Here is a 25511-nt window from a genome sequence, read left to right as displayed (position 1 = left end):
TGAGCCCAAGGCCTGCCCCGCGTGGAGCACAATGGTGACATCTCCTTGGGATTCGACGTGCGGGCTCAGACACCTGGCACCAGCTGCGGGCCCAGGCTCCCAGCCCTGCTTAGCTGGTGGCAGCCCGAGTGCCACGCGAGATGTCCAGCTGGGCACTCCTGGGCCACCCGCCCAGACCCCTTTCCCTGTCCCTGCTAACAGGCTGGCCACCCGGCAGCCCCGTGTTTACTGAGCATGCTCTGTGTGGAGCCTGCAAAGGTATAATCAATCTGCTGGTGACACGGGATTGAGACCGTTCGAAACCACACGGAGGAAAACGCTTGGCACCGATCTTGTGTCCGCCAGGTGAGGACTGATCAGGCGAGGCCCTGGGGCCCTGGAGATGTTTAACTTAAAGCCACAGCCCTCGAGAGGCGGTCCTGGGACCAGCTCCGTGGGCATCAATGGGGAACTGGGTAGAAATGCAGATTCCCAGACCCAGTGAATCAGAAACGCTGGGTTGTGATACAGTCCTCCATCTGTGTCGTAACATGCCCTCAGGGGGACCTGAAGCTGGGTGGCGGGAACGAGCTGGTTCACATTGGAATTTGAGGTGTGACGTTCGTGGACCTGTGTTTTCCAGAACGTACAGTTTTCTGTGCTCTGTCTGCCATCTTCACTGACAGGGTCTCACGTTGGAGACGCGGTGTCTGCCAGAGTGTGGTCCGGACCACTGCGCCTGCCCTGGACCACAACACCCGCCCCACCCCCTGGAGCCTGTGAGTCATGAGGGATCTTGGCTCCTCCCGAGGTACTGAGAATTAGACTCTGCCTTTAACGAGACTGCAGGTGATGCGTGTGCACGGTCGTTTCAGGGGTATCTCGAGGAAGCACCTGCTGGCTGCCCGGGGCCTTTGCACGCGCTTGAGTCCATAGCGGCCCCTCAGCCCACTGCAAGCGGCAAGGTGGGCAGACAGACCCCTTCGCAGATGGGAAACTAGGCTCGGAGAGATCACACGCTCCTAGCAAGTGCAGACACTGAGCTCCAGGCTCTCCCTGGTCCCACTTCCTCAGACTGGGGTCCTGGAGAGGGACCCTTTGCCCAGGTCAGTGGGGGAGATGAGGTTCAGGCCTGCCCCTTGAGCGCACCGGGCTGCACTCCCTCTGACCCTCAGGCCACCAGAAAAGATCCGCCTCCTGGGAGGGGCCTTCACCCCAGTGGGGGAGGGGAGGGAGTCTTAAGACCCCTCCTCAGGCTGGGAGTCTCAGAAGCTGCAAGCTCTTGGGACAGATGGCTCTGACCTCTCGTCCTTGTGCCAGTAGGGGTGGGGACGTGACCCCAACACATGCTTTCTAAGGCTCCCTTAATTACTGATTGCTTTACCATCCCTTGGCAGAGCTAGAATCTTCCTTCTTCCACCCGCAGGGCCCAGGAAATGCAGCTGTACCGCCGGAGCAAGCCTGAGCTCTGTCCGTGATGGCTGAGGACCATGTGACCTTGAAGTCTGGGTTTGGGGGTAAAGGTGAGGGGCTGGGGCAGGCAGGGAGGAGTGGAGGCTGGCAGAGCAGGGCGAGGGGCTGGGTCTGCTCTCGGGCTTTGGTGGGAGGGCCCGAGTGATGATGAAGGCTGGGCAGTCGAGGGTAGGAGGGGTGAGGACCAAGGCCGTGGGGCCAGCCAGGGAACAGGTAACTTAACGGGGCAGCATGAGGTAGACCGTGGCATGGGGACATGGGGGCAGATGCATTTCTCTGACTGGTTTGGGGAGCAGGACGTGTCACTGCTGGGAAGGCAGTGTGAAGACTGCCTCTCTCCCCACCCCGCTGCTGCTTCTAGCCATGGAGGGAGCCACAGGCAGCCGCCCAGGCCTCCTGGAGAAGCCAGTTCCCACGGCCGCCAGCCCCACTCTGTCCTCGCTGGGTGCCGTCTTCATCCTCCTGAAGTCTGCGCTGGGGGCCGGCCTGCTCAGCTTCCCCTGGGCCTTCTACAAGGCGGGTGGGGTGACCCCTGCCTTCTTGGTGGAGCTGGTAAGCCCCTGCAGAGCATTTTGGGGGTTCTCCTGGGGAGTGAGCCAGCCGGGATCCTCGGCATGGCTTCTGGAGCACTGGCCTAGAATCCGACACCTTTGAGGCTGGCCCCTCTCTCTGCTGCTTGGGGAGGGGATCATCCTGCTGTAGGCTCCGGGGGAGAAGGCCCCTGGTCTGCTGCGGGTGGGGAGGTGGAGGCCGTGGGAAGCCGGTCGCTCTCCGGCACCTGCAGCGAGTAGAGCCGCCAGGCGGCTGTAAGGCGCCATGTCTACGGCCTCACCTGGCGCGTCGGTGGCGCTCCCCTGCTGGGTGCCGCTCGGTAATGGAAGTGGGATCCCGCGGGCAGTCGGGTCACACGTAGGATGCTGTGAGCCCCTCACACCCACATGCCGCCAGGCCCGGGCCGCTGCCGTGTCGCGGAGATCCAGCCCGAGCTCCTTCCCCACAAAGCCGGGGGCTGAACGTCCGTCATGGAGAAGGGCTGCTAATAGCACAGCTTCATTTTATTTGCAAGGACAACCCCCCCACCCCGCCCTGAGCTGATAGCGAGCGCCGGGAGTCTCGTGGTAAGCTCTCCCACAGACGTTATCCCACGTGCTTCTTCACGGCAACCAGCTGATAACGGCCGCGGGGCCTCTGAAGTCCTGGAAAGTGTTCTGTCCTGCCCGTGTAGGGTAACCGGTGCCATCCCCGGCGCCGGCCGAGGGCCTGTCCTGCTGTGGGCTCCCTGCAGCCGTGCAGGCTCTGTCCCCTGGAAGCTCGTTCCAAGAGGGGACACAGAGCGATGCAGGAAGGGAAATAATACTGTGTGGGGCGGTGGTCTTGCTCGAAGGGTCATGTGACAGAGGGTGGGATGACGCAGCGCACAGTGGTCAGAGAAGGCCTCCCGGCAGAGGTGGTGGTAAGCGGAGCCCCAGCAGAAACGGAAGAGCATGTCCAGGTGCCTGTGAGGGGAAACCTGCTGTGTTTGGACGTGTGATGGCGAAAGACCACCTTCAGAACGATGAAGAGGCCTGACGTCCAGCCGTAGGGAGAACAGTGAAGCGGGGGGTCAGGACGGTTGTGGCCAGTGCCCTGTGAGCAGGGCTGCGGGGTCCCCCTCATCACACTCTGTGCCGTCTGCCGGGTGCCTCGCTGAGCTGGAGGTGTCGATTGGGCAGTTCTGGGGGGGCCGGAGGGTGTGCATTTCGGAGGCGCTTCCAGGGGCCAGGGCTCCTGCTGGTGACTCGCACTTGGGGCGGGATGGTCTAAAGATGCCTGAGCGGACCTGAGTCCGAGACCTGAGGGGATGTCGAGCGCGAGTAAACGCAAAGTCCCAACAAGTAAGGAATGAGGCTGGTGGTCCCCCACGCCCACCTCCAGGCAGCAGCCTCCCCCACTTCTCCTGGCCAGTGAGCCGCCATCTCCCCTCATGAGCGTTTGGACACCCCACGGCTGAGAGCTTACTGGCGCGAGGCTCTAGGTCTCTAGATACGGGTCAGCCTTGGAGCTTTCACGAAATGTAACGAACCTGGACCCTCTCTGGGGCCTCAGGGAGGCAGGCCCGGGCTCAGGGTAAGGGCTCTGCTGTCCCGCCGTGTGGAGGCTCAGGGTCACTGTTGCGGGGTGCCCTATCCCACATGCAAGCGGTCCCTCGCTGCTTGGCAGAGAGGCGCTCCCGGGCAGAGGCTCCGTCTGACCCCACCGACCCCCCTTCCAAGTGCCGGCCGCTTGCTGGGCGTGTTTCTGGGGCTAAACGATAGGCAGAAGAGACAGTCCCCGCCTTCGTGGGGCTCAGAGTGTGGTGGGTAAAGAAGGCTGAGGACCCCGGGAGACGTGGACACTCGTAAATATCTGTGTCCTCAGGCCGCTGGACCAACCACAGGACCACAAACGGGGCTTAAAACAAAAGAAATTCTTTCTCAGGGTCCCAGACACCAAAAGTCTAGATCCGGTGTGGGCAGGGCCATGCTCCGTCTTCCTGTCTCTTCCAGCAGTGGCGGCAGGGGTGAGGGGGAGAGGGGGCACGTCCCTCCAATCTCTGCCGCACCGTCCTATGGCCTCCTTTCTCGGGAGTCCTGCTGCTTGTCCCGTAGCATGAACAGTGTCTGAAGACAGACACTCCAGCTTCCCTCCGGCATTGTGGCTGTGTCTCCCTACTCCTGTAGCGCTCTCCTTCCTGGGAACGTGGAAACCAGTCCCGCTTGGGGACAGGTAGCCTTAAACTGGAGCAAGCAGGGCCTGTGTGCCTCTCTGGGGGTGGGGGTGGGGATGGGCGGATGGGGACCCAGCAGCAGCACCGCGGTGGAGAACAGTTTGGCACATTTTTGCAGAGTTAGACCCACACGTTCTCTGGGATCTAGCAGCCCTCCTAGCTGTGTATCCAGGAGAACGAAGGCTACATCCTTCAGGTGGCCTCTTTCCCAGTAGCCCAGGAGGGAGAACCACCCTGAAGCCTGTCCTCAGGGCCTGCATGGACTGATCGTGTTCTATGCAGGGGATGAAGTCGCACTCAGAAATGGGGGTGAGCTGCTGGTGCCCCCAGGAGGCTGGGGCATCTCGTGCATGTCGCTCCAGCTGGGAGAAGCCAGGCGTGAGGAGAGGTTTCTTGGGATGGGACAGAGCAGAACAGTACGGGAAGGGGCAGGAGAAAGCTCCAGGCTATGGTAGCATGTTCTGTCAGGATGGGCATGGGTGGCACACGTGCATTTGTTGGACCTTGGCCAATGATACGTATTTGTGACCTGCAACCCATGGAATTTTATGAGAGGGATTTAGACTCTCAGGGTTTCCGATGCCTCTTTTGCTCAACTGGGACTAGGAAGCATGAGACTTACATACTGCCAGAGAGCACACGGCTGTTCCTGCTTCGTAGCTCCGGTCTTGGGGCAGAGGAGGGCCTGGTGGCCCGTCGGGGAGAGTTCGCTGGGCGGCAGGTGGCCTCTGTGGGTGACAGGCCCTGTGGAGAGGGGCGTCCGAGTTCAAGGGACATCGGGCTTGGGCAGGAAGCTGGGGATGCACCCGGGCCCCTTGGTCCTGCCCTGCAGGTCTCCCTGGTCTTCCTCATCAGCGGGCTGGTCATCCTGGGCTACGCTGCTTCCGTCAGCGGCCAGGCCACCTACCAGGGCGTGGTTGGAGACCTGTGCGGCCCCACCATTGGGAAGCTGTGTGAGGCCTGCTTCATTGTCAACCTGCTCATGATCTCTGTGGCCTTCCTCAGGGTGATTGGGGACCAGCTGGAGAAGCGTAAGTACTGGCATTGGAGTTGGGGGGGTTCCCCAGGGCTTCCAGTTGATGAGCGGGATGTAGGTGCTGGGCAGGGCCCTGGGGGGGGCAGCAGTGGCCAAGGCCACCTCTAAGCTCGTCCCATTGTGGCAGAAGGAGACCCGGAGTAGTAGTTACGGGCACACTGAGGGTCACGGAGCGAGAGGGGCTGTGCTGGACGTTTGGCGGGGACAACCCCATGCATGGCGGGGGGAGCCGAGCCAGCTGCAGAGAAGCCCCTTTGAAGAGAGAGTTCGGGGGCCTCCAAGACTGAGCCCAGACCCCTTTGGCGTGTCATCCCCCATCGGCCATTTCCCTGCAAACACCGCAGGAGCTGTCCTCCGCCCCCCGAAGCACCACTAGGTTCTCCTCATTGTTCCACTCGGCACACTTGCTGACGTCCGCTGTGGTTTTTTCCTTGACCCGTGGGAGGCTTGGACTCCTGTGGTTCAGTGTCCAGTTCCTCGGGAGTCTCCTGGACGCCCTCTTGGTTTCTGCCTTCGTGTGCCCTGTCGGAGGACGCACTGCGCATGGCTTCCGTCTTGGGTGTTGGAGGCTTGCGTTGGGTGCCCCGCGGTCCGTCTCGGTGGGCACCCCACGCGCTCCCAAGGGCCATGCCTTCTGCTGTTGGGCGCTGTGTTCGGGGACACGCGGCTCGAGGTGGCCCGCGGCTTTGGTCTGGTCCTCCGTAGCCTCACTGTTTGTTTGTTTTCCAAAGCTCGTCATTCTCTCAGTTCCTGGAAGAGGGCAGTTAAAGTCTGCTGTGATTGTAGGCTTGTCTGTTTGCCCTTTTAGAGACTTTGTTTATTTAGAGAGAGCGTGAGTTGGGGGAGAGGCAGGGAGAGGAGAGGGAGACTCTCAAGCCTGGGTGGCGAGCTCCATCTCACAACTCTGAGACGTGACCTGAGCCGAAATCAGGAGTCAGACATGTACTGGACGGGGCCACCCATGCGCCCCATTTGCCTTTTTAATTCTGTCCATTCTTGCCTCCTGGTGTTGGAAGCTCTGTTACCAGGCTCACACCCATGAGCCATCCCCCTCTGTTACCACGAAATACCCCCCCCCTTTTTTTTAAAGATTTTATTTATTTATTTGACAGAGATCACAAGTAGGCAGAGAAGCAGGCAGAGAGAGCAGCCCCAAGTGGGCCACGGGACACCTATGGTTGGTGGGCGCTGGGGGTGGGGTAGGGTGGGGGGAGTCTGTCCCCTCGCCCTTAACTCGGAGTGGGCTCCCAGACACCTCGGCGCAGTAGTGTGGCCGATGGGATGTGGCCAGTTCCAGACCTAGCGTTTGAGGACGGGTAGTTTCCACTGGGTCTTGCGGAGCCCCTGGCTGCCCCAATCTAGACCGCTGGAGGGTTCTTGTGGAGAGACCCTGGGGTTGCAGGGAGGCCCAGTGGAGCCCAGGTACTCCCGCAGGCCCCCAGTGTGGGCCTATCAGGGGTCCTCTAGCCCAGCCCTCTGCTCAGCCAGGTGCCCCCAGCTGGCCCACATGGAGCCGATTGGGGCACCTCAGCTCTGCCCTAATTCTCCTCCGGTGTCTGGTGTGCAAGAAAGTGGTCACTTTGGGCTGCTTGGCTTGGTCTCCCAGTTCTGGGTCCAGAAGGCCATTCCAGGCCCCCACCCCACACACCCACTGGGCTTCTGCACAAACCAAAACATGTTCGCAAGAACTTGAGGGCCGGGTGGCTTGAGGGCGGGCCATTTTGCCTTTGATTTGTTGCTGGATCCCAGCACTTAGGGCAGTGTCTGGCTGGCTTCCTTCCCGCGTGGTGGCACGGGATGGGGTCCCCATCCTCTCCCTTTAGGCTCACAGCTGACTTAGTGTCCGTGGCCAAGCCCTCCCAGACCTGGAGCAGGGAGCCTCATGGCCGAAGCCACTGGCGGAGGGCGTGCAGCGCTCTTAGTGGGCCCTGTCCCCCTGCCCGCCAGTGTGCGACTTCCTGCTGCCCAGCGCCCCGCCGGCCCTGCAGCCCTGGTACACCGAGCAGCGCTTCACCCTGCCCCTGCTCTCCGCACTGGTCATCCTGCCGCTGTCCGCCCCACGGGAGATCGGGTTCCAGAAATACACGAGGTACGGGCCTGCAGACATTTCCTGGCGGGCAGGGGTCTGGGGGGGCTTCTTTCTGCCTGGGGTTAGGGGAGCTGGCAGCCTCGGTCCCGCCATTTGGACAAGAGAAAAGGGCTGGAAAAGTGCACAAGTAATGTGTACGCGTGGTGGAAAACAGAAGAACGAGAACGCTGTCGGTGCGGACGTGACCTGCGGCCGAGCTCTTGTTCTTTGGTTAAGAACGGAGAGACCCCAGACACACTTCTGATTCCATCTGACGCTCTGAGGCTTTATATACACACTCGAGAAGATAGAGTCCGGCAGAAGAGTTCGTCTGAGTGCACAGTCTGCCCTTGCCTGCTGTGCGTGACGATAGACGTTTCGCTTTGGAACTAGAACCGAGAAGCAGCCGTCTTCCCCCGTCCCCATGGCACAGAGAGGAAAGCAAAGCTGATAGCAGCGAGGACTTGGCCCAGCACCTTGCTAGCGTGGGCAGAGCTGGCACTCGGCCCCCACTCTGTGCGGGAGCCCAGGCTCTAGCTGGCAGGGCTGGTGGGCCCAGCACGGAGGCCCCTGACGCTGCGCCTCTGACGCCGCGCCTCTGTCAGCATCCTAGGCTCCCTGGCCGCCTGCTACCTGGCCCTGGTCATCATGGTGCAGTACTACCTCGGGCCCCCAGGCCTCGTCCATGAGCCCCACCCTGCAGCGAGGTGAGTTTGGGAGGTGGGGTGTAGCCTCATGGCTCCCGGGGGTGCTGCACTGGGATCCTTGGAAGAGGGACCCAGAGTCCCCGCACCTCCCTGTGAAATCCTTCATGTCTCTGATGCAGCAGAGCCCTGCCGAGTCCCCTGTCCTCCTTCAGGATGGACTTTGGCAAGTAAGGGCCAGGGACAGGTGGAGGGACACATACACACACTGAACGCCCCACCCACCTGGGGCCCCAGGGCTGTTGTAGACAGACATCCCCCACGGCACAGAGGCAGCAGAGCTGGCCGGCAAGGCTTGGGTTCCTGGCGGAGGGAACAGGAGTGCGTGCAGGCTGGCGTGGCCGGACTGGCCTTAGGAAGGCCGGGACTCGGTGGAGGGGTGTCCTTTGGGGCTGCCACGCTGTGGTGAGGACTTCAGTTTGGGCCAGGAAGCCCATGCAGGAGTTTGAGCACAGCAGGGCTTGAAGTCAGTTCTTGTGGCCGGGCCTGCGCTGTGGGGATGTGACCAGGACAGTCACCAGGGCCGTGTGCCTAGAAGGTCCCTGCACTTGGTTTCATAAGTTCTGCTCTTGCCGCCCTGAGAGCCTCCGATCGACAAGAGGCTAGCACGTGCAGTTTGCACCAGGCTTCACGAATTACGGGGCCCCTCCTGGCCCCTGGATTCGAAGTGGCACATCAGGAGGAGAAGAGGGCAGGACGACTCTGAGCTTTGAGCTTGAGCTCTGGGAAGGGTGCTATTTCCTGGGCTGGAGAAGACAGGAGCAGGTGGCTGGGGGAGGAGGTCACATGGGGACATATTACGTTGGAGGCAGCTCTGAGACCGCTAATGAAGGCGTCAGGTGGCCAGTTGGACCCATGTGTGTGGAGGTCGGAGAGGGGGGTCTGGACTGGAGAGGGAAACGTGGTTATTGTTGGCCCAGAAGTGGCATTCGAGGCCACCGGGCTGGGTTGAGACGTGCCCCTGAGCCGGTGGCGCTCAGTCCGGGACCAGGAGGTCAGAGGGCAGAGCCTGTGGAAGGGGAGCGAGAAGGCGAAGCAGGAGGACGGGTTCGCCTCCTGGGGTGCTGGGCCGAGCAGGAATGCCTCTCGGAATCTGCAAGTCCAGAGGTCAGGTGCGGCCGGGCCTGCTCCCTCTAGCACCTCTGGGCGGTTCCTTCCTGCCCCGTGCAGCTTCCGGTGGCCCCAGCCATCCTTGGCCTCCCTTGGCACGTGGGCGCCTCCCTCCCATCTCCGGCCCTGTCCTCGCAGGACCTTCTCCCCTTGTCTGTTTCCCCTTCCGGTAAGGACACCAGTCTGTCGATGAGCCCCCCTGCTCCGGTGGGACCTCGTCTAAGCTTAGCCAGTTACATGTACAAAACCCAACTCTAAATGAGTCTTTGTTGCGAGGTTCCCAGGGGATGTAAATCTGGGGAGATGTTATTCAACCCAGGATAGTGGAGGCTAGAAGGTGCATCTCAGAAGTCAGTGAACAAAATTTCAAGAAGGCCAGGGTGATTGCTGCCAGATCCTGCTGCTGGGTCACGTGGGACTGAGCCCTGCCATTGGATTTAGCTATGGAGGCTGCTGGTGATGGGACGAGCTCCATCAGGGCGGGAGAAGGGGGTGAGTGCCCAGGGGGATTGGGTCCAGGGGAGAGGGAGAGAGGCAGGGAAGAACGTTCTTCTGAGGAGGGGAGGACTGGAATGGGCAGGAGCTGCTGGGGGACCAAGGCCAGCAGGTGTTGCTTGTGCCTCTGTGTCATCCAAGGTGCCAGAGGCTCACACCCAGAGCTTCTTCTCAAAGGAAGCTAGGGGGCCCTTGTCTGGGGACCCCGGAGAGGGCTGGGCCTGGAGGTTCTGCCTTGTGCACACCTCCGCTCTTGTAGGCAGCGTGGGTGGCGGTCCGGCCGTCCTCGCACTGCTGGATCCGGGGGTGCTGCCTGCGCCCCCGCCCCTAATCCTGGTGGGAGCAGGAGGCCTCAGCAGAAGTTGGGAATTCCTTCGAGCCCCGTCCTCCCCGAGTTCTGCGTGCACACAGAATGGCAAGCAAACAGACGTCAGTGCAGGTAGACCTAGAAGGTGTAGCATTGAACACGCCTCGTTTTCCTGGTGATTAAGAATCTGTCTCCTAGGCTTTAGGTACGTTTTCCTGCGATCGTTGAAAACTCCTCCTCAAGTTGAGCCTGTTTCGAGTTGTGCTTTTTGTGGTGAACACTTGTCCGCATCCCTTTGTAGGCCCTCCTCCTGGACCTCCGTGTTCAGTGTCTTCCCGACCATCTGCTTCGGATTCCAGGTAATGTCTGCGGGCGTGTGGAGGCATTGCCGGCGACGTCCTGCTCCCTCCCGAGAGTGTGGGCCTGTCAGGAAAGGTTAAGGCCTTGCCGGGGGACGAGACGGGCTGTCTCTCTGGGAGACCGCGCGTGTCGGTGGGCATCTGGGCTCAGTGAAGTATGTGTTGTCATTGAACTCGGGAACCTGGGCCTGCCAGCGCTAGCAGCACATTTGTCGGGTGTGGGGTGGTGTGGGGATCCGGAATTTGTTCCGTCCGCTGTAGAATTCTCACAGGACTGGCGCTGTGACTGGAGACCTAGAGCCGCCTGCTTCTAGAGCACACGTCATGCAGGGCGATCCTGCCCCGGAAGGCTTGCAGCGGGGAGGGCTGGACGGCATCCCGGTGGCCGTGGGGTGGGGTGCACGGGGCATAGACAGAATCTCGGACCGGGTGTCACGGAGAGAGGATGGCTTGTGTGTGCAGAATCCGGCGGAGGGCCTTCAGAGGTAGCCCTGCCTGGGGCAGGTTCAGAGACAGCTTTTCCACGCACCGATGCCTGAAAGTGACCTTGAAGCACAGGTGGGAGGCCGCCAGGTGAAGGGGAGGGCAGCTGGAGAGATCGGCCCCATGAGCCCGGGAGGGCAGAGGATCTCAGGCGAGGTGGGAGAGCGGCAGGGGGCGAGCCAGGCTCCCCACGCGGTGCTGGAGGGGTGCGGTGGAGGGCACGGCCCCACTCCCTGCCTTCTGGTCCTTCTCGGGTCTTCCAGTCTCTCAGCGGGCGGCAGCGGACTCCGTTCCTTGAGTGTTTATTTTAGGAAAGATGTGCCTCCCTCCTAAAAACAGCCCCTCCCTCCCCAGCACACCAGCGCCACCAAAGCCACCCCAGAGTAGAATCCTGCTCGCAAGGGCAGGGGGTCTGGCCGCGTCTCTCTCAGCCAGCTCCTGCTTCTCTCCTTCGTCTTGCCTTTTCTTTGAGAACCATGTTTGGAAAAAAAAAAAAGTCCTGGAACATTTCCATTTATCTTCCTTATAAATCCATCGATAGATCGCTTCTGGGGCTTAGCAAGCCGCTCGCAGGAATTTCTCACTTTTCTTCTTGCGCATCCAATATTTTGAAAGATGGAAGCGATGATTTTGCTGTCAGTGGTCTTTCTGGCTGTGGTTCGCATCCCTCCCTCCTGTGCCCAGGCACCATGTGGTGTGGCAGGCTCGCGCTGCGGGGGCGGCCTTCCAGATGCTTACACGGGGTGCCCCCCTCACCTTTGCCTCGGCTCCTCAACCGGTTCTCCTAGCAACCGGGGCCCGGGCTGCGGTTTCCAGGGACACGGGATGCAGTGATGGGGGGCTGGGAGAAGATGTGCATTGCAGGGTCGGGGTGCGGGTGGGGCTCAGGCCCAGGCAGGGCTGCCAGCATCTGGGCTTGGAGCTTCCGGGGACCTGGGGGGTGGGGGCAGAGCAGCTGGAGGTGGGGATGGTCGGAGGTAGGCTGAGGGGGCAGCCAGGCGGAGGGGCGTGGCAGGAAGGGAGCTCTGACCTGGTCAGACAGCTCTCCTCCCCCCACACTGAGCAGTGGGGCTCCGCGTCCAGCCTGCACAGAGTCCGAGGGCCCGCATGGGGCAGTCGGGCTACAGCCTCTGCTCCCAGCCCCCTCGGAGTGCTCTGCTGGACGGATCAAGCACGGCTTGTGAATCCGTTCCTCGGGGGTGGACATGTGGCCGCTTTCTGCTTCTCAGTGTCTGTGCTCCTCTGCCTGGCCTTCTGTCACCAGGAGAGCAGAGAGCCAGCCCTGGCCCAGCCCCATCCTACACACTGTCCCGGCCACTGTCCTGGCTTAGCAGCTCTTCCCTCGTGGGACGTGCTTCAGTTCCCTGCACGAGACCAGGTGGAACAGGGCCTGGGAGTCGGGGGAACAACTGAAAGGAGGGCTGGGTGGCATCCTGCCTCCACCAGGCATCTTGTCCTGACCGCTGTGCTCTGCTTCTCCTCTAGGCACAGAGCCTCTGAGACCCTCCCCACCCCCAGTGTGGCATCCTGTGCAGTCCCGCAGAGCCTGTGGGATTGCGGCTGCCATGGGCTTGGGAGCAGGGACAGGGAAATGGAAGGCACATTGGGGAGGCCCCCCATCACGGGTACTGGGCCATCCTGGAAAGCGTGTGGGATGTCCCTCAGAAATGCCATAGGAGTGCGGGAGGTGGGAGCGTAGGTTTTCTGGGTCCCCCTGGTGGAGGTTCCCTGCGAGGAACCTCCTGAGCCAGCTTGTGGCCAGCGGACTCCTGCAAGGTCAGGGAGGCCTGGGGCAGAAAGCCCAAGATCACGTGTCCTGAGGCTGGTCTCGGGGGGGGGGGGGGGGTGTGCTTGAGCTCACCCTGGGCTGGGTGCTGTTATGGCAGCTGGAGTCTGGAGGACCCAGTGTGTCCCCTCTGAACCTCCTCCCCGCCCCCCGCCAATGTGTGCTCCAGCGGGGAGGGGATTGCGTCCGGCTGGTTTCTGTGGTTTCCCAGATTGGCACGAGGGGGAGTGTTCCACATCGGAGTGCTGGGGCGGCTTCCTGGTTGCTGTTGGGTTACGGGGTGGGTAAATGAGTCACCCGTGGAGTGTTCCTGAGCTTTGTACCAGGCCCCATGTTTGGCCTGAGCTCAGAGGCATAAGTGAGGCAGATGTGGTCCTTGTTACCATGTAGCCAAAGATGCTGAACATGCAATCCCAAACATACTCACGTGGGGGGCGGGGACACAGGGAGGATCTCGGTCCTGCTGGGGAGCGCTTTCTGGAAGGGTGGACCAAGAGAGAATCCCAGGTAGAGAACCCAGCACAAACAAAGGCCCTGAGGCAGTGAGGAGGAATGGAGGTGAACTGAGCCCAGTGGGTGAGGGAAGCATGGCTCCTCGGAGCCTGGAGAGTGGGCAGGAGGAGGGGATCAGCATGTTTGATTTTGATCACAAGTGAGTGAAGAGGCTGACGTGTGGTGGGAACCCTGTCCTAGGAGCCTGTGACAGTCCTGGAGGCCCCAGGGGGGCATGGAGATAGAGCCGTGCCTCTCAACCCTGAATGCAAGTCCGGGGTTCCCGGGCTGCTCGTGAAATGCCACTGCCCAGGACCTGCCCCAACTAAGCCAATTCCTTGATGTTGACTACAGGTGGTTTGTGCTTAAGTCTTGTTGTGATGTCAGAGAGTCCCTGTGAAGTTTATTGGTCACGGGTATGTGTACTCCCACGTGAGCCTCAGCCCAGGCAGGATCTAGAGCATTGCCAGTCCCCCGAGAGCTCCCCCGTGACCTTCCCCACTCACCAGCACCCTCCACCCTCTCTTCTGCCCTTTGTCACCGAAAGTGGTGGTTCCCAGCTACAGCAGTTCTGTTCCCCAGAGCCCATTTGGCAACGTCCAGAGACCTGATTGTCAGGACTGGGGTGTTCCTGGCATCCAGGGAGCTCGAGGCCAAGGACTCCGCCCAGCATCCTGCAGTGCACAGAGCCATCCTCAGATGTCGGTGGTGCTGCCATCGAGACCCCTTGCCCTGGCTTAGCTTGTAACTTCACGTCCATGGAAACATGTTTCCACGTTTTGCGCAGCGTCACGGCTGTTAGGCTCTCCTGTGCGTGGGCACACGGTTGTGTTCTTCCTTCTTCGGTGCTGCGTGATATTCCACGTGCGACTACTGATTTCCTCAGCCCTTCGACTGTCGGGAGTGTTTGGGTGGTTCTGTGTCCCGCCGGCCCCGCCCTCCTGAGCCCCGCCCCTGCCTTCCAGTGTCACGAGGCCGCGGTGTCCGTCTACTGCAGCATGCGCCACCAGAGCCTTTCCCGCTGGGCCCTGGTCTCCGTGCTGTCCCTGCTGGCCTGCTGCCTCATCTACTCGCTCACAGGTAAGGCCTGCCGGGGCACCGCGGAGCTGGGTAGGGGGCCAGAGACCCCGAATGGCATCTGCTTCTGGAGTCCTTCCCATGCGCTCAGTGTGCTGTGCCGGGAGCAGGCCCTGCCGTGTGGGAGCCTCGGCCCATTTAGCCCGAACCCCTTAGGGAAGTCCCCGTTTCCTAGACGAGGGAACGGAGGCTCAGAGGGCTCCCGTGGCTTGTTCAGGATCCCCCGACTAGACGTGCAGAGCTGAGAGTCAGACCCAGGGCCCGGCCGTCCCCAGAGGCCTTGCTCTTACACACTGCCCACTCCCCCATCCCCTGCTGGCAGACGGGACCGTGACGCTGGCTATCCTCGCCTCACAGCCAGGGAGAGCAGTGTACAAAACCTCTCGTGTGATTTGGGTGCTCACAGACCTGGGCTGCAGGCAGAAGGGTCTCCAGAGGTGACAGAGTGTGGCTCAGGGAGGCCTGTGACATGCTCAAGGTCACGCGGCACACCCCAGGTCTCAGGCCCAGGCTGACTTCCGACCAGCCGCATTCCTCCAGCACTGGGGCCCGTTCTTGCCTCTGGCTTTGGCACCCCTGACTCGGGAAGCCCGTGGGCTGCCACAGATGTCTCGGGCTCCTTGGAGCCTCATGGTCATCTGAGAAACTTGCTGGATGACCCCTCCCTGGCGGGGGTGAGGGGGTGGGCGTGGTCACTGTTAGTCTGTGTCCCCTGGGTCGGGGGCCCAAGACCTGGGGATGGAGAGCCACCTCTAGGCCAGCAGATTTGTGGGACCTTCTGGAAAGGGCTGAGAGAGAAGCAAACACAGGCACAGCTCAGCCAGGAGGGACAGACTCGGGACAGGGCAGGTGACCAGGATGCCAAGGGGTGAGGATGGGAGAGGGGCATGGAACTGTGTGATTCCGGAACGGTTGACACCCTGGGTCAGAACGGGTGCACGGGCAGGAGGGGGACGGACCGCGCATGAGGCGTCGTTGGGGTTCTGAGTGCCGGCCGCCTCCGTGAGTGGCCCTCACCGGCGCTGGGCGCTGGGAAAAGGAGAAGCAACCTTTGGGCAGCAGGAGTTTTGACTGAGGAGCGCGGAGTTCTGTGTCGGCCAAGGACAGGAAAGCCTTGCGAAACCGCAGAACCCTTCTAGAACCTTCTGTGCGCTCCCAGGGAGCTCCTTCAGGGTGGTAGGAGCTGGACGCTGTCCGTGTGTCCGAGTGGGGGGGGGCTGTGACGGGAAGAATATTTTCTGTGTCGAGCGCACACACGAGGTTGTGTTGGTGTCAGGTGTGCAGCACAGTGGTTGGGCTCCTGTGTGAGGCCGCACTCGCGGCAAGTGCGGCTGCCGGCCTTGCCTGGACGTGCTGGTGCAGCGCCGCTGACCGCGGGCCCTGTGCTGTGCCTTCCGTCCGGTCTCTGCCTCCAGCACGGAGTCTCCCCACTCAGCTCTCTGGACTTCCACCCTCTCGGCCCCCCAGGGGTTTATGGCTTCCTGACCTTTGGGACGGATGTTTCTGCCGACATCTTGATGTCCTACCCTGGCAACGACGTCATCATCATCGTGGCCCGGGCTCTCTTCGGGGTCTCCATCGTGACTGTCTATCCCATCGTGCTCTTCCTGGGGAGGTGAGGCCCGGCCCACGGGGGCTCCGCTCGGGGCAGGGCGCTAACCTCTATCAGGGTTCAGGTCATGCCCAGCACCACGCGGGCTTGGGTGTTGGGGGAACTTCTGTAGAGACCACGGAGGCAGGGAGCTGGGGTCACAACCGGAGTTTGGTGCCCCAGCCCCCCCAAGACTGCACCCCGCCTGGTCCTTCTGTGGGGCGGCCTGCCGTGGACCGAGCTGCGTGAGGGTTGGCGCAGTCCTTGGAGAACGGTGGCTGGCGAGGAGCGGGGAGCCTGCTGGGCAGGGCAGTCGGGAGGGGTTCCGGGGGCCCCGTGGGGGGCGGGGCTGGAGCCCCTGCGCTGCTGTGGCCTCCAGGTCGGTGATGCAGGATTTCTGGAGGAGGAGCTGCTGCCTGGCAGGTGGGCTCGGGGCCCTGGCGGAGCCCTCGGGGCCGTGGGTCCGGGGGCTGCTGACCGTGCTGTGGGTGGCCATGACGCTGGCCATGGCCCTGTTCCTGCCCGACCTCAGCGAGATCATCGGCATCATCGGGGGCATCAGTTCCTTCTTCATCTTCATCTTCCCAGGTGGGCCACCTGCTCTGCTCTGCACTGGAGCTCAGGGGCTGGGTTGGGCGGGGGGGCCCGTAGAGGGAGGATGGCACCCAGCTCAGGTCACGGAGCCTGACATAGGCTGGGGACTGTGTACACCTTGAGTGGATCATCTCCGTGGCTGACGATGGACACACCTGCCGGGAGTGCTGCTGTTATCCCATCCTGCTGGCAGGAAGACCGAGGCCTGGAGGCCTCCTGGGAGGCACAGTCTGCGTCACCCTCGGCAATGCCCACTCTCCCCTTGCTGCCGCTCACTGTGGAGTCTCCTCTTAAATTTTAAAAAATGTTTGCAGTTACATGACGTCCACGTGGTTCCAAGGTATCCTGCCAGCATCCTCTTACCTTGTCCCTGACCTGGGAGGCAAACACAGTTTCTTACAAAACCTTCCCAGTGTGAGCGCGTGAAGGTCCAGTCAAGGTGGCCAGAGGCTGAACCCAGCCTGGGAAGCCTGGGGAGGGCCCTCCCGGAGAAGCAGACGTGCTGGGCACCCGCTGCCCCTCAGGCAGGAACCCCAGATCCGTGCAGCTCTGGCTCCGGGAAGTGCTTTCAGATGCGAGGGCCGTGGGCATGTGGCCGGCGCCGCGGGCCGCCGCAGGTCTGCTGGCCTCCCCATGCTTACCGGGAGTCTGAGACATCTGGTGTGTTGGGCTCGGTGCCCTTGTCCTGGGGGGGCCTTTTCGCTCCAGCTGTTTCCCACTTTCTGGGAACGACCAGCCAGGACGGGTTCAGTGGGGGAGATGCCGTGGGAGCTTTAGGCAGAATGTCTGGCTTCAGATCCCAGGAGAATTCTTAGAAACAAAAATCTGCTGTGCAGGTGCCTGCGGTGAAGGCGTCCCAGTGTCCGGCCTGGAGTCTGGCCCCGACGGGTCATCCCAGAGAGGCTGGCACGGAGGGCAGGCTGTCCTTGCTGTCTGAAAGGGAGGCTCAGAGCAGCCAAGGTGTGAGGGGGACGCTGAGCTGGGCCCCCAGGACCAGGCCCTCCGCCAGCTCGCTGTGCCAGGAACAGAGGGAGCCCGGGGGGCCACGCTGGGCACAGGCCTCGCTGGCGTCCCGGGTCCCAGAGGATGGCTGGGTGCCTGTCTAGCTCTCGAGCTCAGGGCTGCTCTGGGCCTGGGCGTGTGGAGCTGCAGTGGCCCGTGTCTCCTTGGCAGGCCTGTGCCTCATTTGTGCTGTTGGTGTCGAGCCCGTGACTCCACGTGTCAAGTAAGTGTCCCCAAACAAGGGTGGCAGTGTGGGCACTTGAGGGCTCTGAGAGCAGAACAGGAACGTGGCAGGGACTACGGCGGGCCCATTGTCCTGCATACGGGCCGACCGCCGGCCCCGGAACTCGACTTCACCACACAGTGAGGGGGTGTCCGTGCCAGGAGCCGGCCCCCGGCCCCCACACCAGCAGTCTGGGCACAGCCCTCCTTCCCACTCAGAGGGATCGTGCACACTGGGAGCTGTAAGTGGGCGGAGGGGGTCCCTAGCTGAGCGTGCTTCCTGCTCCTGCACTCAGACCCCCGGCAGCGTGGGGCCGGGGCCGGTCCTGCTGCACGGAGCCCTGCCTTCCTGGAGGCCGTGTGGGCAGGAGGGTACACGTTCCCTCAGCAAGGCAGCAGCCCTGTCTGGACCTTCCTCGGTGCCAGGCCCTCGCCCAGCTCCTTACGATACTGGGTCGTCCATCCTACAGACAAGGGTGCACGGCATGTCAGGTCAGAGCTGAGACTGCAGCTGGGCCCACCTGGTCTGGGTCTCACACGTGCCTCCTCCCTGCTCGCTGCGGCGGGGTAGACAGGAGAATTTGGGATGTCCCTTTTTCCAGCAGAAAGTCCTCCTTCTCCTGCGTGGCCTGTGATGGGACCGGAACCATGCCCTTCCTCTGAGGGGCCCAGGCTGTCCCCACTGAGAAAGAGGCCGCGTGCCGCTGATGGAGCATAGCTTAGCCAGAGCCCCTGTGGCTCTTAGTCCCAGCCCACGGGCAGGGAGACGGGCCGAGACTTGCCGAGAGACGCTGTGTTAGGTTTGCTGGGCACTCACCGCAATAGAAACCTGTTCTCGCCCCGCTCGGGAGGCCCCAAGTCCTCAGTCACGCCACAAGCAGGACCAGGCTCCCTCTGAAAGTTCTAGAAGCCTGTTCTGTCCCTCCACATCTCCTGCCGTCACCCGGTGGCTCCAGGTGCCCCTGGCTTGCGGCTGCATCACCCGTCTCGGCCTCCAGCCTCGCTCGGCCTCTCTGTGTGTCTCTGCCTCAGATCTCTTGAGTCTCTCCCTCAGACGGACGCCTGTCACTGGGTTGAGGGCCCAGCCCCGTCCCAGGGGATCTCCTCTCCAGGTTTTTAACTTCATCACGTCTGCAAAGACCCTATTTCCAGGTTTGGGGTGGACATGAATTCTGGGGACCACGCTACAGCCCTGGTCCCACCTGCCGGCCGGCATCTCTATCTCCCCTCGCCTCCGGCCCCTCAAGCCCAGGCTTGGTTTCCCCCCCGCAGCCGGCTGGCTTCGTCCCCTTCCAGCTGGAGAAGAGCTTTTCTGGATGTCTCTGAGCCTGACTTGGGCTGGGGGCTGGCCTGATTGTCTGGGGCCCCTCAGTGGTCTTTGAGGTCTTGCTGCTTCTGTTTCGTGCCTTGGTCCCAGCTCACAACGGTTTTGACTGGGGAGCTTTGAAGCTACTTTGAATCCTGGCACTGCTGTGGGGCCTTCTGATCCCTCCGCGCTGCTCGACGAGCCCCCGGCTCCGGGCACGTTGACCACGCTCTCCGCTTCCGACGCGGGGGCGTTCGTGGCTGCTCCGCTGGACAGTCTTTCCGTGCCAGCGGCTCCTGGGGCCTTTGTTGATGGGGCCAGAAACGTCTCTGGCAGCCCTGCCGTTCCTGGGAATCCTGGCTCCTTGTCGATGCGGTGTTGGCTGGTACATGATGAAGCTCCCAGACGTGTCCTCGGGTCACTGGGGCCGAACACCCCCGTCTCCTGTCCCCTCGTGCCCCACCCACTGTCCCCATCGCGGGTGACTTTGGGGTGGCTTCTCCTTCATTTCCAGGGGTCTTCATCCCCCTCTTCCCTTGCTCCCAAAGGGAAAGGAGTGGAAAGGGCTCTCCCTCCCCCATTTCTTTGGCTTTGATAAAACGCTAGGGAGGAATGGAGTCATCAGTTAACAGTTGCAGTGTGAGGTTTTAATTGCCTGGGGCCATTATCCCCCATTGCCTTGGAAACCCACTCCAGCAGGTGAGGGAGAATACTGTGGAGTCCGCCCGCGCCCACCCCGCACTGGTGACTCGGCGGGCTTCCTGTGATGAGCTTTCTGCCGAGTGCTCGGCCTGTCTGTGCGGAGGTCCAGGGAAGAGCGCGTTGACGTGTGTGTGTACTGACCTGGCAGGTGCTGCTTGGAGGTGTGGGGAGTGGTCTCCGTGCTCGTGGGCACCTTCATCTTCGGGCAGAGCACGGTGGCCACGGCCTTGGAACTCTTCTGAGCGGGAGGGGTCGGCCCGGCCTCCACGCGGCGCTGGTGCGGCACCCCTGTCCTTCCATCATAAAGATGCTGCAGAAACGGATGCGTCCTGTCTTCTGAGGGTGCTCATTTGGGCTTCTGTGGGTTCGGAGGATTTCAGGTGCGGTGCCGAGGAGGGTGTATTGATGTCCTGGGACTCCCCTAACAGAAGGCCACGTGCTGGGGGCCTCAGACAGCAGCCATCGATCCCCGCAGTCCCGGGGCCTGGGGTCTGAGATCGAGGCCTGGGCAAGGCCGTGCTCCCTCTGAGGGCTCTCGGTGAGCCCTCCCGCCTCCAGCCTCCTCCAGCCGCTGGTGTTGCTGGCCATCCTGGGCATGTCTTGGCCTGTAGGTACACCCCGTTCGCCTCGGCTCCCCGCCCCCGACATGGTATCCGCCCTGCGTGTCTGTCCAGAGTTCTCTCCTCTGACAAGGACACCAGTCACTGGCTCTGAACCACCCTAGTGCAGGGTGACCTCTCCTGAACTTAGGGGCTGCAAAGAAGTCACGGTCACAAGTCCCCAGAGTCGGGACTTCCACTCACCATCTCCAGGGGATACAGTTCAGACCAGAAGTTGGGGCTGAGGCCCAGGGACCTCAGCTTTGGCCCCCACTCTGATGGGAGGACCCCGAGGAGAGCCCCCTTTCCCTTCCGGCTGGACCTGAAGAGCCTGGGAGCCCAGTGGACTGTTGGCTCTGTCCTTCCTTCCCAACCCCAGCCAGTCCTGGGGTCAGGGTTATACCTGCAGCTGGGGACAAGGGGCCCTGGGGGTCAGCCCTGGGCCCAGGGTAGGGGAGAGGGTGGGGAGGGAGGCAGCCAGGGGCTCAGCTGCTCCTGTCACTGTGCTCATTGGCACTGACCCTGCATGGGACCTGGGGTGTCTGGGCTGTCACTGGATCTGGGCCACTCTTCCTCTGCCTTGGGACGTCGGCCGGAAGCAGCGGTGCTGGAGCCAGGAGATGGTGGTGGTGAGTAATGTGTTCCTGCCCGTGTGGCTAGTGGGGATACAACTGGATTTTTTTTTTTTTTTTTTTTCCATACCGCCTACTTGCATTCACTTTTTTGTGGTAGAACTCACACACCATAAGGTTCAGCCTCGTGGAGTGTACTGTTCAGTGGAAGCTGGTGCCTGGGGTCGTACCACTGTCGCCAGCGTCGAATTCCGGTGTATCTCATCCCCCCCAGAGAAACCTGTGCCACCAGCAGTCCCTGCCTGGCCCCGGGGAGCATGAGGCTGCCGTCTCCATGGACCTGCTGCTTCCGGACACTCTGTGAGCAGCCTTCGTGTCTGGCTCCTTTGACTTCAGTGTGTTTTCAAATTCGTCCATTTTACAGGTGAGGCACTGAGGCTCGGCAGAGTCCCGGCTCCCCTCTGCCCTCCTCTGCCCTGGCCATGGGTGTAGACTCTGACCCAGTGAGGGGGGCTAGCTCCACACCCTGCCATACCCTCTGTCCGGTGGCTGCAGCGCCCCCCCCCGCCCCCCACCCCAGATGAGGGCCTCAGAGCCAGGCCGTGGACTGCGGCAGAGCCGCCCCCCATAGGCACCAGCCAGTGGAGTCCTTGATCCTCTGTCCCACGTGCTTCTAGAAATGCTGCGGTCGGGCTTAAGCCCTCCAGGGTTCATGGAGTCCCCAGGAAGGACAGAGTGTGGTAGGGAAAGGGTAGGGCCATTGAAGGGGGCACCGTGAGGCCTGGCTTTGGGCTCGGAATGTTGCTTTTGAACACTGGCTCCTGCCGTTTGCTCACTCAGATCTGGGGAGTTTATGAACCGCCTGTGGGAGTCTGATTCCCCACTGGCCACATTGAGCAGCCCGGCGGGCTCCCCGTGAGATTCAGAGGTGATGGTGTGTCTACAGCAGCGGTAGGGGGACCTGAGCCACGGTCGCTTTATTTCCAGAGAACCTAGGTTGAGAGGAGGTGAACACAGAGCTTCCTGGCAGCCGAGCAGAAAGGGAAGTAGGGTGCTAGGGCCCACCCAAAGCAGGACGGCACGTCAGGGGGCAGCGGACTGGTACTGCATGCTGGGGGAGAGGAGAGTGGGAGAGGGTAGGACCCTTGAAGGGTGATGCCCACCCAACAGGGGATAGGGCAGAAGCCGTGTCCTCAAGGTCATGGTGGCATCATGTAGGGCTTTGGGTGGGCTCTGGGTCGGAAAGATCTGAGCCCGTCCTGCCTGCCGTCGAGCAGCGGTGGCAGCCTTGGCTAGCCCGTGGCCTCAGGTCGCTATCCCAGGCAAACATCCGCTGTGCCATTGTCAGCCACGGCGTCCTTTCTCTGTAGGTCAGCAGCCACCGCCTCTCTTCTCCCTTGTGGTCCGCAGTTTGCTTCCTTGCTGTCCTCTAAAACCAAACTAAGAACGGCCCCTCTCCCACCCCAGGTTAGCGGGGAGTGTGCGCTGAGACCTCCCCGTAACGCCGTCGGCACAGAGGCTGGCCTGTCACGGGCCACGGTAACTGCTGTGCATGAGGGTAGACACATGTCTCAAATAATCCTGCAGACGTGGCCAAGGGAGGTTTTCTGTCACAGGTGATGAGTTCTGCTCCGAGTGGCGTGGGCGGCAGGGGGCTCTGAGAACAGTGTTTCCCCGGCTCAGGTGCGCCCCCATAGCTGGGCAGGGACACCAGCCCCAGGTGCTACCAGGGCCTGAGCAGCTCCCCTCCTTCCACACAGGCTGGCCTCCACACACCCCCAACGGGAGGCTCGGGTGTGGAACTGGACACGGTGAGAACGTGGATCGGCCACTGAACGCAGGTGGGGACCTTCTTGATGTGGACACGTGAGCTGATGGGGGTTTGGGGAGGGGCGGCGCGGAGGTCAGCTTGATGTCACACCGAAGGAACCGCCGTAGGTGTACGATTCAGTTACTGCAGTGATGGGTAGACACCTCCGCCTGGTTCCCAAACACTCCTGTCACCCCAGCAGGAAACCCCGTCACTCCCTCCTCCCTCGGACCCCAGCCCAGAAACCCCTAATCTCCTCTCCGTGCCTATAGACGACACTATTCTAGATGTTCCGCGTGAATGGGATCACACGCTAGATCCCTCCGTGGCTGGTCCCGTGCATGTGGCTTTGTGTTTTCACGGGTTATTTGTGATGTGCAGGGGTCCATACTGTGTTCCTTTCTGTGGCTGAAGCCCACGTGGTCTGTCCACCCGCTGACGGCCTTCGGAGCTCACATGTGTCTCCTTAGTCGTCTGGGGGCGTAGGGTAGACCTAGGAATGGGCTGGCCAGCTCCTAGAGTAACCTGATCGATGTCTTAATGACCCAGCCTAGAGCTGTTCCCACGTGTCTGTGCTGAGTGGCACAGGGGCTTGGGCACCAGGCTGGGGACAGGTAGCTCTGGGTTGGGATGTAAGTGGTGCCCTTAGCTTGCTGTGTGACCTCTGGTGAGTTGCTTGCCCTCTCTGTTTACATGCTCCCCACCCCCCGCCGGGAGCCTGCCGATCCTAGGATGGCCCAGGCGGCATTAAGGGAGATGGTGTCTGCGTGCCTGGCCGTGAAGTGTAAATTCAGTGGGTGCTCTGGTAACTTTCAGGGTTGAAATCTGTTCTCCCCGGAGCCTGTTCCCACCTACTCAGAATCCACTGAGGCTCCGCGAGCTCAAGCTGCCGTCAGCAGAGATGCTACAGTCTGGGCGCAGTGCTCGGGCCAGCGGGCAGGACGAGGGGAGCGCCCAGCTCGTGGGATTCCTCAGCTGTACCCCAAGGAGCCTCAGCCCCGAGAATCTTTGTAAAACCGCGGAGCTGATGGGAGCAGCACTGGCTTTGGGGGTGCTTGTGGATGCTGTGGGCGGGACCCCGTTACATGCCACTCTCAGGAGTAGCAGTTCCGGTCCTCAAGGAAGGGTATTCTCCCGCTTCACGGATGAGGAAACGGGGGCTCAGGGAGGCTGGCTGCAGGGAAGTGCTGCTGGGAGGTACGTAGCCGGGGTTGGAACTTGCTTTTTACGTTTCCCGGAAGCCCACCTTGTGGGTCACTGGGTGTGCCTGAAGGGCCAGCATCCACCCCTGTCAGGAGGTGGCAGGACCCAAGGGGGGAGGGAGCAGGGGCCTTACGGCTCCCAGCAGCCCCACGTGGCAGTGACCACTGTCCTCTCGTCGCCATGTCCCAGGCTGGCCGCTCTGGGCGCCTCCGTGGCCCCAGAACTCCCACCAGGCCCCACCGACACACAGTTGCCCTGGCTGAGGACCTCTCTTTCCTGGTCCCTTGGGGTTCCTGTGTCTGACTGCTCCCAGGACAGGGACACAGAGTGGGGGCGTTAAAGAGGTTCCAGAACAGGACTTGAAATAATGTAAGTCTCGAGTCTTGTTGGAATAGCTCTCTTACAGGTGTGCAGTGAAGGGTCCACGGCGCCCGGAGCCACGTGCCCTCGGACTTCGGCTGCTGGGAGGGGAGCTCTAGAATGTCCTGATCTCAAACCTTGGTTTACTTGGCGGCCTCCGACCTGGAGGTTTCCGCTTGACTGCAGGAGGCTGGAGGCGAAGTCAGCACGCGGCAGGGCTGGGCCCCCATCGCCCAGGCTCTGGAGAGCAGGACTGTGCCCGTCGTCACAGGTCAGTGCGGGGAGACAGCGGGCGGAGGCTTGTGAGCTCTGGGCCCGGTCCTCCTGCTGCTGACTTTAGTCTGTCTGTCCCCTTGTGTCGTGCCGGAATCCGCAGCGGAGTGAACTGGCTCCGCTGAGTTCCACGAGTCCTTGTCGTGAACCCCTAGGCCCGAGGGGAGCGCCCGGGGCCTCCCAGGACTTCGGAGCGGGCACGGCCTTGTCCGTCAGACGCACCTCAAATCGATCAGCTCCGTGTTCCAGGTAAGGAAACAGACTTTGGGGTGATGGGGTCAAGGTTTCACGGTTCGCAAGGGACCCCACGCACCATGACTGCTTTGTGCATCCCGCGGCTGTCCGCTAGAAGATTCGAAAGAAAACCAGCACACCGCCGTTCCCAGCCAGCGTTTATTGGTGCCGGACTGCCGAGCAGGCACTGGCTACGGGGGCGCTCCAGTCTGACGCGGCAGGGCCCAGGCCGAGTGGGGCACTACAGGGGCGCGGCTCCTACCTGGGCAGGGTGTCCCCCAGGCCCATGAGGCTGGGGGTTGGGTGGGGGGTCATGCGTGGCCACTGGGCCGGGCTGGGGGAGGTGCTGGTCCCAGGACGCCTCCCTGTGCCTGCTGTTCCCCAGCCACGGCAGCCGCTAAGGGAGGGCGGGGATTTGGGGAAGGGGCTGCTCTTTCACGGCAAACAGGGAGAATACATTCTTGTCTGAAGTACAGTGAAAAGACAACTTGTGTACCAAAGTTTCTAGAAAAGAGTGGGCAGAGGGGCAGGCGGATCCAAAGGCCTCAGGGACGTGGTCAGTCGCGGCCCACAGTACACCAAGCAGCTGTGAGGCGGGACAGAGACAAGGAGCAAAGCAGGGGGTCGGGAAGGGCAGCCCAGTCGTCCTGGGCCCGGAGGGCTGGGAAGCACCTCCCCGCCTCCAGGCCCTGCCCCTGCTACAGCGCCCTCTGGGGTCAAGAGGCTGCACGGTTCTTTCCGTCTCCGGCGGCCCAGTCCCCTCTCAGGGGCTAGCCTAACTCTCACACCCCTGGGCTCCGGCTTCTAGGACCCGCTGCACACCCCCTTCCGTCTACCTGGCACCAGGATCCTGGAGAGGGCCTCAGGCTGACTCAGCGTGTCCACCTTGACGTGCCGGAACGCCTTGCACACGGGGCTCTGCAGGTGC

The 25511-nt window shown here is 62.0% G+C and overlaps 2 protein-coding genes across 6 annotated transcripts in view; one reads left to right on the top strand and one right to left on the bottom strand.

Annotated features, from left to right (window-relative positions):
- Positions 1-1020: 1020 nt before the first annotated feature.
- Positions 1021-25446, top strand: LOC111152911 (solute carrier family 38 member 8). 3 transcript variants are annotated; one of them, XR_002640970.1, is made up of 17 exons: positions 1021-1085; positions 1406-1502; positions 1814-2004; positions 5031-5229; positions 7182-7323; positions 7908-8009; positions 10220-10277; positions 14004-14118; positions 15583-15730; positions 16086-16294; positions 17474-17525; positions 19681-20760; positions 20978-21127; positions 22464-22544; positions 23330-24347; positions 24505-24598; positions 25392-25446. XR_002640970.1 is itself a non-coding variant. In XM_022511648.1 (12 exons), the coding sequence occupies exons 2-12, from the start codon at positions 1457-1459 to the stop codon at positions 19772-19774; spliced, it is 1356 nt and encodes a 451-aa protein (XP_022367356.1). In that variant the 5' UTR covers positions 1021-1085; positions 1406-1456; the 3' UTR covers positions 19775-20802. The 3 variants fall into 3 exon arrangements, 1 of the variants encoding a protein (XP_022367356.1); XR_002640969.1 differs by having other exon boundaries at positions 24453-24598; XM_022511648.1 differs by lacking the exons at positions 20978-21127; positions 22464-22544; positions 23330-24347; positions 24505-24598; positions 25392-25446 and having other exon boundaries at positions 19681-20802.
- The window catches only part of LOC111152913 (N-terminal EF-hand calcium binding protein 2), a 29189-nt gene continuing 28402 nt past the window's right edge, over positions 24725-25511 (bottom strand). For all 3 annotated transcript variants that reach the window (XM_022511649.1, XM_022511650.1, XM_022511651.1), the window contains 2 exons: positions 25420-25511; positions 24725-25169 (listed from right to left, as the gene is read on the bottom strand). In XM_022511649.1, the coding sequence (XP_022367357.1) occupies positions 25141-25169; positions 25420-25511 (121 nt within the window). In that variant the 3' untranslated portion in view covers positions 24725-25140. The remainder of the gene's footprint in view (positions 25170-25419) is intronic.

This window comes from Enhydra lutris, unplaced genomic scaffold (assembly GCF_002288905.1).
Source record: "Enhydra lutris kenyoni isolate GAN:26980312 unplaced genomic scaffold, ASM228890v2 scaffoldscaffold30, whole genome shotgun sequence".
Classification (NCBI taxonomy): domain Eukaryota; kingdom Metazoa; phylum Chordata; class Mammalia; order Carnivora; family Mustelidae; genus Enhydra; species Enhydra lutris.
This window is presented reverse-complemented; position numbering and strand designations above follow the sequence as displayed.